Here is a 17,212-nt window from a genome sequence, read left to right on the forward strand (position 1 = left end):
AAATATGCAATAGCCTTCCTGATTTTTGGATAAATCTACCACTTCCTAGTTGCTCACATCAATAGTCTTATCACTATCTTTAGAAATTCATTAATTTCTTTATGGCATCAATTCCACCTAAACTTTTCCAAAATTTCCTTGTTTGTTGCCATTCTCATTTTAAGACTGAGTGGAGATTGTTAATCTCTGAGGCACGTCATTCAGTTTTGTCATATCACATCACATAAGGCAATGGCTATAATCAGGCTAGATAAGATTAAGGTCAAAACTTTGTCTAGAGCAATTCTAACACACATGGGTGAAAATAAGAATCCCAGTAGCTTGGACTGCCTTGCAGATAGTTCTGTAAAAGTTGTACAAAGGGAATGCCTATTAGTGACAATTGTGGCCGAAGAGGATTTCATATCCATGAATAGTAGTAAAGATGGCGATATTTCACAGGAACCAGGATCATTATGGAATGATGAGCTGAAACAATTTATAACCATAGTATAACAGTATTATTTTATTCTGGTCTTGGTCCTCTACTAGGCTCACGAGCAGTATGGCCAGCCGGCTGGAGGTTTGTGGGGACAGTCAGCAGACTGGGGGCCTGAACAGAGCAGGGACAGCCAGTTGGCTGACGGCTTGCAGAGAACTGAGAAGTCCAGCACAGCTGGAGGCTCATGGGGAGCAGGGACGGCCAGCGGGCTGAAGGCTCGAACAGAAATGGGTCAGTTGTTGGACCGGGAACCAGGTGCGGGTGGTCAATGGCTTGCGAGCCCAGGCAGACCATGTGTTGAAGCTCCCCGTGCTGATCTACTGAAGGACTGCAATGCTTATCTTTTTAACTTTGTTCTCATTTTTCTAACCTGTACGATGAACAAATGTAAGTAACGTAACGTCTTTTCCCTTTGTTTTTCCCTTTAATTTTTGTATTTTGTACCCAATCTGTACCTACGTACTTTGTACCGAAGGTAGCGCCATTTGGGGTGACATTGGAAACTTTTCACCGTACTTCTGTACGTGAGTACACATGACAATAAAGGATATTCGATACTCTATTCTACTAACAACATTGTTAACTTTTCTTCAGTACTGCACTTAAGAATCTGGAATGGCGTAAGCCGGTTTCTGCCAGTCAAACGAACTTAACGATTTTGAATTACAAATTCAAGAAGGAATAGATCTGTCTCAGCATCTCTGTTGAATTCATTCAAGTAACAATAAGAAATTTGAAAAAACCGAGTGTGAGAAACAGCAACATAAAAATCAGAAAAATTGAAAATTGAAAATGCACAGATTAATTGAGTATCTGAAATAGAAAAATTACTAAACTGCATCAGAACTGGATTTAGTTTTATTTTAAATATGCAATTAGATTGAGGATCCCAGACTTTTCAAATAACTGATTCAAAACTCAACATTGGATCAAGTAACTATCCTTACCTGCCAAGGAAGTACCAAGATTGGCCAGAGTTAGGGTCTGCCTCTAGAGATTTCTGGAGATATTGAATAGCAAGACGTTCCTTAGCTGTTTTGTCTCCTAGTGGCTCCACTGTGTGATGCATCCAGCCTGCAATACAGGAACATTAACTAACTATATCCCTACTTTTGTTATAAAGTATGTGTGGCATCACATGTTTAACAGTACTCATTCTGCTTTCATTTCAATACAATTTTCTGGTGGAGTAAATTTGGTTAATAATGTGAAACATGATTATACCATTGTTCAAATTATTTTATGCATCAATTTCTTTCTTGTAAGGAGAAAAGTTAATCTGAAAAGAATATAGAAGAAACAATAATAAAATTAGACTCTGTTTGAACTAGGCAACTTAAAATGCGTACACTGCTTTACCAGCGAGAAAGAGCAACAAACAAATGCAATTTTAACCTACTAAACTCTGTAAATTAATGAAAATACAAAACTCAAATACAATTAATTCAATTAATTGTGCAATGAAAGGTCACTGTCATGACAACATTATGCATCACCCCTTCCTTAACACTTCAGCCTGCATTGTGATGCACAACATTTTTTCAATTATCATCTAAGTGCATGTGCTCTTAAATGGAATGAGAATCTCCTGTAAGATCCGAGTAAATTAGAATTATATCTGGAAAGTGATACTGTCCTATAACTGATTTTAGCTTCTGTAACTTAAGATGTACAATCTGGCTTTTGTAGCAAATGAATCTCAGGATATATATTCTTATCCCAGTGTCGTTCTCCCTTGCATGTGATTCAAAAAGATAACCTTTTTTATGATTTCTATGCAATTTCAGTGTCACAAAACAGAGTTTCTCTTTCTGTGTGATGAGCTTCATCTGACCATTAACATTCTTCTCCAGTGTCTTAAATGCTCTAGCTGTTGCACAATTATTTGCTTGCTCTACAGTCTCAGTGGCTAGGTTTGAACTGACTGTGGGTCTGCTATTCCTTGTTGATGTCAGATTATCACATTAGAGGACAGGATTGGTGGGAACACAGCATGCACTAGTGAGATAGTGATCTTGGCAGGATGTGTTGATGTGTGCAGATGCGCGGAGCTGAACAGCCACCTTCAAATGGCTAAGTTTGCGTTCAATAACCATTAGGTTGACACACTTTGGATTCTTTGGCCAAATGTTAACCTTCATCTGAGATCCTTTATTACTCGCACTTATTCAATAACCGCACATGTTTGCTATCAGCTAACGCGAGACAACATGGTCTAAGATTTGGAAAAAGCTCACCCTCTCCATGACAATATAGGAAATGAAAGTTGGATAATAAAAAAGGTTGTACAAATATTTTCAACATTAAAAAGCAGAACGGTAGATTAAAAAATGATTCAAGCTTGCAAATGAGCAACATTCTAAGTTTTAACAGCTTGATAAATCTTAACCAAAGTTGATTTTGAATTCAACAGTAGAGTGTACATTCTATTACAGGTCCAGACATCAAGACAGCAGTGCTTGCTTTGCAGGAAATATTGAGCCAACACCACAGATGAATTTAAAAAAACCTTAATAATACAAACATTTTAGAAAGTATCACTGACACCGTTATTGAACATATGTAGTTGGAACAGAGGGAGGACATTTGGCTCCTTTATCAACTCTGCCATGCAATAAGATCATGGCTGATGTGATTACTCCACTAGTACACCAGTCCACAACCCTCTATGAATTTTCATTCAACTGATCCTCAAGAGTCGACCTTTACTTCAAAAGAATGCAAGAACACTGCTTCCACCAAGTTTTGAGAGAAACAGTTCAGACTCAAGATCTAAGAAAAAAATCTTAATTTCTATCTTAAGTGGTCAACCACATATTTTGAAATAGTGATACCAAATTCTATATTTGCTCAGAAGAGCGAGCATCATTTGCCTATGCATTATATGTAGATCTTCCCAGGACCTTGTATACTTCAAACAAGCCACATCTTACTCTTTTAACTCCAGCTAATACAAGATGAGCCTGTCACTTTTTCCTCACTAGACAACCTGCCCATTCCAAGCATATGTGTCTAGGTCATCTTGCCTGGATAACTGCAGCTCAGGCAATGCTCAAGAAACTCAATGCCATCTCAGAAAAAAAAAATAGCCCACTATATTGGCATTCCAGCTTCAACATTCACTCCCTCCACCACTGACATACAATGGCCACATTTGCAGTGGGTCAAGTCCTCCCCATCTCTGCAGCTGATGAAGCAGTATCCTCCACGGTGACCACCACTTGGAGGATGCACTGATGGTCACAAGGCCACAGAAAGTACCCTGTGGGAGAACTTCAAAGTTCATTACCAAGACGGTAGCATCAGCACAGAGTTGGCCAAGTTCTAAAGGCCACTGCTGCTATATTGGGTCTGAAGCGGGTGCTCAAGCAACCAACAAGACGGAGGGAAACAATCTACCCGTCTTCGCCCTCACCAATCTCCCTGCTGCAGATGTGACCATCCATTACATATCTTTTGCAATAACCACTGCACAGTCTTCATGAAGTTGGTGTTTACATTGCAATACCCTCCATCATACTGTGTGACGCTATAAATCTACTGAATGGAGGTCAAACAGATCTAGTAACTCAAACCTGGACATCCGTGGGGTGGTATGTACCATTAGCAACAGCAGAATTGTAATGAACCACAGTCTATAACCTTGTGGGTCAACATATCCTGCACTCTAGGATTACCAAAAAGCTGGGAGATTAACCTCGGTTCAAAAAAAGATGCAGAAGGGCATGCCAAGAGCAGCAGCAAACATACTCAAAAACAAAGTATCAACTTGATAAAGCTGCAACACAGCACTATTTGTATGTCAGACAGCAGAAGAACATGCAATAGATATGGCTAAGCAATTTTACAAACAACGGTTCGACAGTCATGTCACAGCCAGTCCTGAATGATGCAGGACAATTAAACGTTGAAAGAAACTTAAGCTAGGAGTCAGAGGGCTAAAAAGGGTCATGAAAAGTCATTGGCCAACAGGATTCAAGAAAATCCCAAGGCTTTTTATACATATATAAAGAGCAAGAGGGTAGCCAGGGAGAGGGTTGGCACACTCAAGGACAGGGAAGGGAATTTATGTGTGCAGCCAGAGAAAACAGGTGAGGTATTAAATGAGTACTTTGCGTCAGTATTCACCATAGAGAAGGACTTGGTGGATGATGAGTCTGGGGAAGGGTGTGTAGATAGTTTGGGTCATGTTGAGACCAAAAGATGGTGGTATTGGGGGTCTTGAAAAACATTAAGGTGGACAAGTCCCCAGGGCCTAATGGGATATACCACAGAATACCGAGCGAGGCAAGGGAGGAAACTGCTGGGGCCTTGAGAGAAATCTTTTCATCCTCACTGGCTGCTAGGGAGGTCCCAGAGGATTGGAGAATAGCCAATGTTGTTCCTTTGTTTAACAAGGGTGGCAGTGATAATCCAGCTAAATACGGGCCGGTGAGCCTTATGTCAGCAATAGGGAAATTATTAGAGAGGATTCTTCCAGACAGGGCTTACTCCCACTTGGAAATAAGTGGGTGTATTAGCAAGAGGCAACATGGTTTTGTGAAGGGGAGGTCGTGTCTCACTAATTTGGTTGAGTTTTTTGAGGAAGTGATGAAGATGATCGATGAGGGTAGGGCAGTGGATATTGTCTCCGTGTACTTCAGTAAGGCCTTTGACAAGGTCCCTCATGGCAGACTGATACAGAAGGTAAAGTCGCACGGGGTCAGGGGTGAGCTTGCAAGATGGATAAAAAAAATTGGCTTGGTCACGGATGACAGAAGGTAGCAGTGGAAGGGTGCGTTTCTGAATGGATGGCTGTGACTAGCGGCATTCCTCAGGGATCAGTGTTGGGACCTTTGCTATTTGTAATATGTATAAATGATTTGCAGGAAAATGTAACTGGCTTGATTAGTAAGTTTGCAGATGACACAAGATTGGTGTAATTGCAGGTAGCCATGAGGACTGTCAGAGGATTGGAGAATAGCCAATGTTGTTTCCTTTGTTTAAGGATGGCAGGAATAATCCAGTTAATTACAGGCCGGTGAGCCTCACGTCAGTGGTAGGGAAATTATTGGAGAGGATTCTTCCAAGACAGGATTTGCTACCACTTGGAAACAGATCGGTTAGTGACTTGGGCAGAGAGATGGCAGATGGAGTTTAATCCAGAAAATTGTGAGATAATGCATTTCGGAAGGTCTAATCCAGGTGGAAAATATACATTAAATGGCAGAACCCTTAAGAATACTGATAGGCAGAGGGATCTGGGTGTACAGGTACAGAGCTCACAAAGTGGTAACGCAGGTGGAGAAGGTAGTCAACAAGGCACACAGCATGCTTGCCTTCATTGGCCGGGGCACTGAGTTTAAAAACTGGCTGGTTATGTTGCAGCTTTATAGAACCTTAGTTAAGTTGCATTTGGAATATTGTGTTCAATTCTGGTCGCCACACTACCAGGTGGCTTTGGAGAGGGTACAGAAAAGATTTACCAGGATGTTGCCTGGTATGGAGGGCATTAGCTTTGAGGAGAGGTTGGCGAAACTTAGGTTGTTCTCACTGGAACGACGGAGGTTGAGGGGCGACCTGATAGGAGGTCTACAAGATTATGAAGGGCATGGACAGACTGGACAGTCAGAAGCTTTTTCCCAGCATGGAAGAGTCAGTTACTAAGGGGCATAGGTTTAAGGTGCAAGGGACAAAAAAGTTAAAGGTGATGTATGAGGCAGGTGGTTTCTTTTTACACACAGAGGGTGGTGAGTACCTGGATCATGCTGCCGGGGGAGGTAGTGGAATAGAGGGATACAGTCCCCGGAAGGGTAGGGGGTTTTAGTTGTGATGGGCAGCACATTGGTGCAGGCTTGGAGGGCCGTAGGGCCTGTTCCTGTTCTTTGTTCTTAACTCTATATAGAGATGAAGGCTCTACAAATACCAATGATGAGGCAGCAGAACACAGGGAAAAAGACAAGGCTTCTACCATGTTCAGCCAGAAGTGCCGAGTGCACGATACTTCTATGCCCCTTGATGAGATACACAGAAGAATCATAGCTGTTAGTCTTCAACCAAATGTGATAAAAAGGGCTAAAGATGCTAAATACGGAAAAGGTTATGGAGCACAGACAACATTCCAGCAATTGTTAGGAAGATGTGTGCTCCAGGGCCAGTTGCACCTTTAGTCAAGCTGTTCCAGTATGGCTACAACACTAGCATCCACTCTCAACATGAAAACATTGCCTGAATAGGCCCTGTCCAACAAAAGCAGGACAAATCCAACTTGATTAATTACCATCCTATCAGTTTCCTTCCATTGTCAGAAAAAAGATGGAATGGAAGGAGCTGTCAACTGTTGGTTTGGAAGTGCCACTTGACAGCACAATCTGCTCCAATGATTTCCACCAGAGCCATTTGGCTCCTGACCTCATTATAGCCTTGTTTTAAACATGGACAAGAGCCAAATCCAGAGGTGAGAGCAATGTGACTGTTCTTAACATTAAGACAGCATTTGATAGTATGGCTACCAACAGCTCTAGCAAAACGAGTCAATGAAAATTAGGAGGCAAACTCTCTGCTAGTTGGAGTCACACCTAACAGCCCATGGACAGCACTGCAAGAGTTGCTTGAATCATGCTCTTGGTCCAACCATCCTCAGCTGCTCCAGTGACCCTCCCTCTGTCACAAGGTCAGACACAGGAATGTTCATTAATGATTGCACAATGCTCATCATCATTCATGACACATCAGATACTGCAGCAGTCCTTGTCCGTTTACAGCAAGGTCTGGTCAAGATCCAGGGTTCAGGCAATGACCACCTCCAGGAAGACAGACTCTAATTATCTTTCCTTGATTTTCAAGGGATTACCATCACAGAATCCAAACCCCTCCCCTGCTCACCATCAACAACCAGAAACTAAACTGAATCAGCCAAAAAATCGTGGCTTCAAGAGCAGGTGAGAGGCTCGGAATTCTGGCAAGTAATTCCCTCATATCTCTCTGATGCCTGCCCACTACCCACGAAGAATAAGCCAGGAATATGATGGAATATACTTCACCTGCCTGCCAGCAACACAAAAAAAAATTGACATCCTATAAGACAAAGCTGCTTGACCGGCACCCACTCAACTTTAAAATTCACTCCTTTTACCTCTGACACTCAGCGGTAACAGTACATCCATCTACGAGATATTAGGCAACAACTCACCCAGACTCTTGACAGCACCTTTCAAAGCTGCAATCTCCACCACCTAGAAGTACAGGGCAGCAGATGCATGGGAGGATCACCACCTGCAAGCTCCCATCCAAATTGCAATAACTTCACAATTCCTGCCCTGTTGGGCCAGACTTGGAATTCCCATCCCAAAAGTGTGTGGGCATTTCTACAACTCAAAGATTGCTCACCATCTTCTCTCAGATAATTAGGAATGAGGAAGAAATGCTGGAGTAGCCAACGACCGAAAAGAAGTGGCTAGTCAAGAACAAGGATTTTAAATGAGAGGTGAGGGGTTGGAATAGAGTAAGACGCTTAAAGGATGAAAACCTGTCAAAGAATTAACTGCACATAAATAAGGTGTGATTTAGTGATAACACCAGGCCACCACTTTGGCTGTCCGGGACAGGTGTGTGGTTAAATATATAGCAGGCCACAATTTAAAAGAGGGGCTGAGATTTTTTTTATTTTATTCATTCACGGGATGAGGGTGTCACTGGCCAGGCAGCATTTATTGTCCATCCCTAATTGCCTAGAGGGCAGTTGAGAGTCAACCACATTGCTGTGGGTCTGGAGTCACATGTAGGCCAGACCAGATAAGGATGGCAGTTTCCTGCCCTAAGGAACATTAGTGAACCAGATGGGTCTTTCTGACAATCGACAATGGATTCACGGTCATCGTTAGATTCTTAATTCCAGGTATTTTATTGAATTCAAACTCTACCATCTGCCGTGACAGGATTCGAACCTGGGTCCCCAGAACACTATCTGGGTCTCTGGATTAATGGTCCAGCGATAATACCACTAGGCCATCGCCTCCCCACAGGGAGATTTTTTTAAGACAGATCTGAGAGCAACTTGGTTTGTTAGACAGACCAGTCATAGCTCTCAGGGAGTTGAAAGGATAAGAAATGCAATAGCATAAATAAAACACATCTCGTCACAAGAGAATGTCTACATGTGAGCATGTCCAGCATGTCTTATTTTGTACCATTTACAAAGATTTAGATTGAATTAAGTGAATATCACTTGTCACTTCTTTGTCTTTTATTACCAAATAAAGTAAACTGACAGTTTTTATGCAGACTTTATCCTTCACGCAATGTCAATTTGACCTGCCTTTCAAACAACTAGAGGACCATGAGAGGACAGTTACAACAACATAAAGGCAAAAACTTTGGATGCAGGAGACATGAAATAAAACAAAATGCTGGACATACAGGTCTCAGAAATTTGTACAAGGAGAATGGGCTAATATAACCCCATATTACTTAGGATCACGTTGGGTAACAAGTCAATCAGCTATGCTCAGATTGCTTACGAGGGTAACTGAGGTCACTGGACACAAAACGTCATCTATAATTGATGTAAATTTGCAACAGATGCTTCTCTAGGCTTGTAACAAAAAAAATGTCTTTATTCCACAAAATGAGAGTCCAAATAAGTCTGAAAATGGTGTAGAAAATCAGGAGTTATGAGGTGATTCTTTGGGTTATCACATGTATATCAGGTATTTAGATCTCCAGTGACTAAACATACACCAGACTAAATTCCAACTCATGAGCATTGTAACTTTTACAGAATATCATATGGGAAAGCACACTTAAAATTTGTCGTGTTTATAATTTTGCCTTGTGCCTCACAGCATTCATAAACAGGCTGGAAACTATGTCATTTTGATTTTTAGCCACTACATACGTAACAGTTGCGAGACACCAAGATCTTGATCCTGCACCCTAATATCTCCCTCTGAGGCTAGGTGTCAAAATGCATTTCTCAACGATTCTGGATTTTAACCATGTGCCATAAAATCGTTTACAGCATATGGAGGCCATTTGGCCCACTGGATCTTTGCTGGCTTGCCCTTCACCCCACTTAACACCCAGAGTTCAGCAGAGGTTACCACGCAATTTCCTTTTGAAGTCATTGTGTTTTCATTTCCACCATTTGGTAACGATTTTCAGGTCATTACTATTTTCACAAAATTTTATATCCAAGACTTCTACGTTCATATAAATGCAATTTGCTACTGCATCAGGAAGTTTCACTGAAACATCCTCAAATCCCTACAGTGTGAAGCAGGCCATTTGGCCCACGAAGACCACACCAACCCTCCGAACAGCATCCCACCCAAACCCATCCCTCTACCCTATCCCCACAACCCTGCATTTCCCATGGATAATCCACTTAACCTGTGCACCACTGAGCCACCATGCCACCCTAACAAGGTCACTTATATTCATTAATGCAACTAATGATATATTTGATGGCAATTTACGTTTTGGATTCTCAAAAAATAGCTGTAACATAACTTGCCTGAATTTAGTGCTTCAGGTAGGGTCATCTAAGCATCTAACATCCTCTGACAACGTCAAATATTGTATCGATCTTGGCAATCTCCACATCAGTTTTCATATTCATATCAGTATCTGAAAATCTTCAGGGCTACATGGATGATAAATTCTTTGGTCTTGTTCTTTTCCCCCCTCCCACCCAGTTACAGTCCTTATTGAAATTGCTTTAAGATTAATGTTCTAGCCAATACCTGGTGCTAGCTGACATGTCATGACAACAGCAGGACAGGAAGCACATTTGTATCAAAAATGACAATGATTGACACATAAATGAAACACAGTAACAAAAAAAATTGAATTTTGAATTATCCAAGTTACCCACTAAGCAGACAATGATTTGCATGCATTAGCAGTTTTTTATTCTCATTAGTTTCTGCATATGTAGTCTCTTAACATATTCATGTATGCATTGTCATTTTGTTCATCTGGATGATGTTCTTTCCCTTGGTTATGTCATGCCCCTGGTATCCACTATATCTGTTATTAAATCTGTTTCATTTCTGTTGGTGGTGTGCTGTGGACCGCTGGGACTGATAGCTAATCTGTAGCTTGCACAGATGGCAAGTTCACATCTTCTTAATCAGCTGCCTGCCTCCAGTTGGATGCATGCAAGTGCAGTTACACAGGTATATCTACCTGGTCATTCACGTCTACTGCATACAATCAGGGTGACAGTTGGCCAGTAGAGCATATCTCTTGCCTCCCCAGACTTAACTCAGTTCTATGGCTTGCATGGACTGGCTTTAGTATCTTTATTCTTTAACACCTTAGGGATTGTGACTCTTATCTTTTTGTGCAGCATGCCATCTTGGGCTGTCAACACATTCTTGTGACTACAAGTATACTCAAGGCTTTTCGCCATCCTTTCATCACTATCACTTACAACACTTGGGAGGGTTGCATCTTGTTAGGTAGCTTGCTTGACTTGAACGAGATACTTGTCTGTTAGATTCAAGGTCACTACTTGGTTGATGACTTCCAGAGAATTTCAATCTGCTGCTACTCATTGAATCTGGAAGATATGACACCATGTCTTGGCATCCTGTCCTTTCCTTCTAGGAGCTGTTCTCGATAGTATGTCAACAACATACAGTTGTTTCTCTTGCTTGTGTGTCACTTCCAGGCGGCACCTCTACAACTGAAGTAACAGTATTTGCAGATGCCATGGAGGGTCGATAAGTGGCTTGAGGAAAATGCTTTGAAATGACCAATGATCAGACTTGGCTGGCACTTTATCACTTCCAAGTTGGTACTGATGAAAATGTTCACAAGCAAACATATTAAGCCAACATGCACTCTCTTGATCCAAACAGAGTGTTGTCCCATTTGTATTAATACCCTGTAGGCAAATGCAACATAGTATTCTGGCACTGGTGCTGGCATCATGAGTTGCACAGTTTTAATGAATGCCGCTTCTTGTTCTGTGCCTCAATATTACCAATGCTTGGTCATGAATTGGCAGAATGGTTCACTCTTGAGAAGACAAATCCAACAAATCACTGCAATGTTCTTCTATCTGTTGGTTGCTGCACTGATGCTAAAGCTCTTACCTTTTGCTGTGAGTACATGACCAATGTTCTTGAATTCAAGCATCTTTTATTTGCAGTTTTTCTTGTTCAGCTTCAGGTTCATCTCTTAGGCTCTGCCTAGCAGTCATACTAGATTTTGATCACATTCAGCAATGGCTTCTTCCATTGCCGCTCCACATGCGTAAACCAGCAAACCATTCACTTTAGCTGCAACTCTGGTGGAAGACCACCAATTATCTCATCTGTGTTAATACTCTTCTGGAGCTGTGGAAATGCCAAAATGCCAAAAGCAACTATCTACAGTTTTCAATGTGTCCAAAAAGTAACTGAAAGGTAACGATTTCATCCAGCTTCATTTGCCAGTAACCATTTTTTGTTCCTAGCATAATGAAGATCTTAACTTTAGCAAGTTGTGACAAATTTCCTTTGACGGTTGTCATAGAGCAGTGAGATCTCTTCAGATTATTATTTAGACCTGAGATCAATCCATACTCCGAAATTTCCTCTGCAGTTGTTCTATTAGTCTAACATACTTCTATCTACTTTAAGATAATCTCCAGGAAGATACAATAAATTTTTTATGTACATTGTTTACACTTCTAGGATTGGATCCCCATTAATGGTGTAACATGCTATGGTACACTGCAAATCTCTTTTGATATGCTGAGTGTTACTACTGCAAGTTTTAGGGTTGCTTTGGCCGAGATGAATAGTTTTTGCTTACATAGATGACCCATAATATGGAACTACCTTGTACATGTTCTATTTTGGATGCAAACCACTTAATTTATGGACAACAAATATTTGCTTACATTTCATGACGAGAGAAAGTAACCCTCATTGCCCAACAGAATAACACAAGGTCATAACCACCACCGGGGGAAAGTACTATTGGTATTATCACTGGACTATTAATCCAAGAGACCCAGGTAATGTCATGCGGACCCAGGTAATGTCATGCGGACCCAGGTTCGAATCCCACCATTGCGGAATTTGAATTCAATAAATATTTGGAATTAAGAGTCTAATGATGACCACGAATCCATTGCCAATTGTCGGGAAAACCATCTGGTTCACTAATGTCCTTTAGAGAAGGAAACTGCCATCCTTACCTGATCTGGCCTACATGTGACACCAAACTGACAGGAATGTGGTCGACCCTAACTGCCCTCTGGGCAATTAATGATGGGCAGTAAATGCTGGCCTAGCTAGCAATGCCCTCTTCCCATGAATGAGTAATTTTTAAAAAATCACTAGAAAGATAATATTCGACAAACTAAACGGAGCTGAGGCAGAAGTCGTCCCCTGATCCTGATGACTTGCATCATAGAATCCTAAAAGATGTAACTACAGAGATAGTGAATGCATTGGTTGTAAATGTCCAAAAATCCTTGGATTCTGGACAAGTGCCAGAGAATTGGAATAGAGCCAATGTGACACCCCCTTTCAAAAAGGTAAGGAGTTAAAAAGCAGGTAACTATAGGCCTGTTAGGCTGGCATCTATTGTTGGAAAATGTCGCAGTCGATCATTAAGGAAGTAATAGCAGCATATTTGGAAAATCAAAATCTATTCAAGCAGAGCTAGCATGATTTCATGGAAGGGAAATTGTGTCAGACTAACTTATTAGGAAGTTTTCGTGGAAATCTCAGTCAGGATAGAGTGGAATCAATAGATGTATTGTATTTTGACTTCCAGAAGGCATTCAATGAGATACATCACAAAAGAGTTCAGTTATAAGTTAGCAGCCCATGCTATTGGAGGTAGTATACCGGCATAGACAGAATGAGATATTGGACAGGAAACAGCGAATTGGATAAAGGGTTCCTTTCCAGCTTGGTGGCATCTAACCAATTGGGTTCTGGACTGTTGCAGCTCCAACTGTTTATAATATATATCAATGACTCAGAGGAAGGAAGTGATGATACTGTAGTCAAATTTGCAGATGATACAAAATCGATGGAAAGACAAGTTGCGAAGAGAACACAAACAGTTTGCAGAGAAGTATCATTAGATTAAGTAAATAGATTAAAAAGTTTCCAAATAAAGTTTAATGTGAAAAAATGTGAAGTTGTTCATTTTGAAAGGGAGAACAACAGAACAGCATATTATTTAAATGGAGAAAAACTGCACAAACCTGCAATACAAAACAACTTCGGAGTACTTGCGCACGAACACAGCTATAAGCAGGTAATCAGGAAGGCTAAAAGCATATTTGCTCTGATTTCAAGGGGTTGAAGTATAACATTAAAGATGTATTGCTGCAACTGTACAGTGCGGGTAAGACCACATCTTGAGTATTGAGGGTAGTTGAAATCGTTAAACAGTCATAGGAGGTATACAGCATGGAAACAGACCCTTTACCCCAACTCGTCCATGCTGACCAGATATCCTATATAAATCTAGTCCCATTTGCCAGCATTTGGCCCATGCCCTTCTAAACCGTACCTATTCATATACCCATCCAGATGCCTTTTAAATGTTGTAACCATACCAGCCTCCACCACTTCCTCTGGCAGCATGTTCCAGAAACACACCACTGCATGAAAAAGTTACCCGTTGGGTCCCTTTTAAGTCTTTCCCTTCTCACCTTACACTTAAGCCCTCCAGTTTTGGACTCCCCTATCTTGGGGAAACAGACCCTGGCTATTCACCCTATCTATGCTACTCATGATTTTATAAACTTCTTCTAGAAGGTCACCCCTCAGCCTCTGACGCTCCAGGGAAAATACCCCCAGCCTATTCAGCCTCTGCCCGTAGCTCAAACCCTCCAATCCTGGCAACATCCTTGCAAATCTTTTCTGAACCCTTTCAAATTTCACAACATCCTTCCTATAGCAGGCAGCCCAGAATTACATGCAATGCTCCAAAAGTAGCCTAACCAATGTCCCATAGTCGCAACATGGCCTCCCAACTCCTACACTCAATGCACTGACCAATAAAGGCAAACATACCAAACGCCTTCTTTACTACCCTATCTACCTGCGACTCCACTTTCAAGGAACTATGAACCTGTACTCCAAGGTCTCTTTATTCAGCAAAACTCCTCAGGACCTTACCATCCAGTGTCTAAGTCCTGCCCTGATTTGCCTTTCCAAAATGCAGCACCTCACATTTATCTAATTGAAACTCCATCTGCCACTCATTGGCCTATTGGGCCATCTGATCAAGATCCCACAGTACTCAGATGTAACCTCCTTCGCTGTCCACTACACCTCCAATTTTGGTGTCGTCTGCAAACTTTACTAACCATACCCGCTATGTTCACATCCAAATCATTTATATAAATGATGAAAAGCAGTGGGTTCAGCGCTGATCCTTGCAGCATATCATTGGTCACAGGTCTCCAGTCTGAAAAGCATTCCTCCACCACAGCCCTGACTTCTATCTTAGAGCCAGTTCTGGATCCAAATGGCTAGCTCTTCCTGTATTCCATGTGATCATTCATTTCATTGGAAGCACTTCAGAGAAGGTTCACTAGGATGATCCTTGGTACAAAGGGATTGTCTTATGAGTAAAGGGTAAACATGTTGGGACTCTACTTACTTGAATTTAGAAAAACACAAAAGTGATCACATTGAAACATAGAGGATTCTTAAGGGGCTTAAATGGATAAATGCTAATAGAATGTTTCCCTTTTTGGGAGAGTGGATGACCAGAGGGCACAGTCTCAGGTTAAAGGGGTGCCAATTTAAGACTGATAAGGAGGAATTTCTCTTAGACGGTTCAGTGCCTTTAGAATTCCATACCACAGGGAGCTATGGGGGCAAAGTCCAAGTGTATATTTATGGCTGAAACATACAGATCCTTGATTAGTAGTGGAATCAAGGGTTAGGGGGAAAAGGGCAGGAAAGTGGATATCAAGAATGCTGGAACAGCCGCAATCCTACTGAACGGCCGAGCAAGCTGAGGGGCAGGAAAGCTTATTCTTCTTCAATTTTGTTATGGTCTTAAGGGACTTTAAAAACTCTTAGTTCCAGTATTAATATACATGCTGCTGCCATTGCCTCTCCAGGTAAATACTTTGCACCATTTTCCAAACAAAACGATTTAGGCCTCTTAATTTTTAAACCCTCAAACCACCTTCGCTTGCTGTCTGGAAAACTGCAGAACAGGTCACATGACCACTTCATTTTACTTTAAAGATACAGACCAAAAACAGTCTTACAAACCACATTACTGTAACACTATTAACCTGCATCACATTTTGATTCACAATGTCTTAATACTGAAGCAAAGGAAACTAAAGGGAAAAAAGAAAAGGAAACTAATCGTGCTTTCCAGGCTGTCTACCTGACGAGGTATTCTGCACCATGTGTCAAAAGCTGAGACAGTCCAAATTTGGTCTGCTAAGTCACATGAAGGCTCATGGTAGAAATTCACGGCTTGACTAAATGTCATCACCAAATCAATAACAGCAGAAAAAGTATTGACAAAGATTATAGAGGGGATGACAGACAGAGCATGCGCATGCGTGCAAGACAGAAAGAGTTTGAGAAAGAGACAGAAAGTGTGTGAGAGAGAGATATTAGCAACATCTGTGTGATGTTAAAGTGGTTCCACATTAACAGGTTTGAAGCTACTTTAACTCTCCAGGGAAGCGAAGAATCAATTATCTGAATCAGGGTGATCTCCAGTATTCAAAGTCACTTAACAGAATCACAGAATGGTTACAACACTGAGGCAGCCATTTGGACAGCGCTACCATGCCTGCTGTCTGCAAGAACAACAGTAACTGCTGACACTATATAGCTCCTTGAAATCTGAACGACTGTCTGTCACTCAGGCTGAGAACCTTCACAAGTTACTGCCTTAAGAGATAAACGTAGGCAGATTCTAACAACTAGCAGTGGAGAGCTTAGCACTATCCTGAACTGGTAAGCTGTTCATCAGTTCTGAAGAGTCAAAATGTCAATTCTGCTTTCTCTTCACAGATGCTGCCAGACTGAGTTTCACAAGCAATTTCAGATTTTGTTTCGGATCTTCAGCATCTGCAGTTCTTTGCTTTATTTTTGTTCTATATGTTCTGGTTCAACCTCAGCTTCATCCATGCTTATGATCAAGCCATCATCTGTTCAGATATTGATGGAAAGGCATTTATTAAAATTTCCATGCTCCTTCTTTTATCATGTTGTTTATGTGCACACAGAGGGAAGTGCGAGATAAAAAAAGGCTCATCTCCCATCTTGTCCAAAAATGTCCTTCCATGCTCAACATTACTGCTTTACACAAAATTTTCCATTTATGTGCAATTCTGGAAGTACACGAGCGGGCTGGTGCATGAATGAATCAGTGCATGTGCGTGCGAGTGAGTATGTGTGTGTAATATATATTAAAATATGTAGCCTAAGAACACAGTTTAATATATTGATTTTACCCACAGATATAGTGGACGAGGGAGGAAAGGGCAGAATGATTGCAGATGCATTTTGGGACTAAAATTGAAATCCAACTTTCCTCTGGATTTTGAATTAAATACAAAGACTATCGCTATAAAGGGTTTGAAAGAGAAAGATAGTTATTTATCCTAATCAACAGTACGAGCAGGAAATTCATACACTAAGTACTGTGTATCGATCACATCAATACAATATCACCAATGAGAAACCAGTGATGAAAATTTGCTAGACAACAAGGTGCAGGGCTGGATGAACACAGCAGGCCAAGCAGCAT

The 17,212-nt window shown here is 41.2% G+C and overlaps 1 protein-coding gene across 4 annotated transcripts in view; it reads right to left on the reverse strand.

Annotated features, from left to right (window-relative positions):
• Positions 1 to 17,212, reverse strand: part of kdm6a (lysine (K)-specific demethylase 6A) — a 224,219-nt gene that overhangs the window by 67,424 nt on the left and 139,583 nt on the right. For all 4 annotated transcript variants that reach the window (XR_007263189.1, XM_048602716.1, XM_048602715.1 and 1 more), the window contains exon 10: positions 1,429 to 1,555. Coding sequence is in view for 3 of the 4 variants with exons in the window: in XM_048602716.1 (XP_048458673.1) it covers positions 1,429 to 1,555 (127 nt within the window). In the remaining variant the exon portion in view is untranslated. The remainder of the gene's footprint in view (positions 1 to 1,428; positions 1,556 to 17,212) is intronic.

Source organism: Rhincodon typus, chromosome 11 (genome assembly GCF_021869965.1).
Source record: "Rhincodon typus isolate 14 chromosome 11, sRhiTyp1.1, whole genome shotgun sequence".
In the NCBI taxonomy this organism is placed as follows: Eukaryota; Metazoa; Chordata; class Chondrichthyes; order Orectolobiformes; family Rhincodontidae; genus Rhincodon; species Rhincodon typus.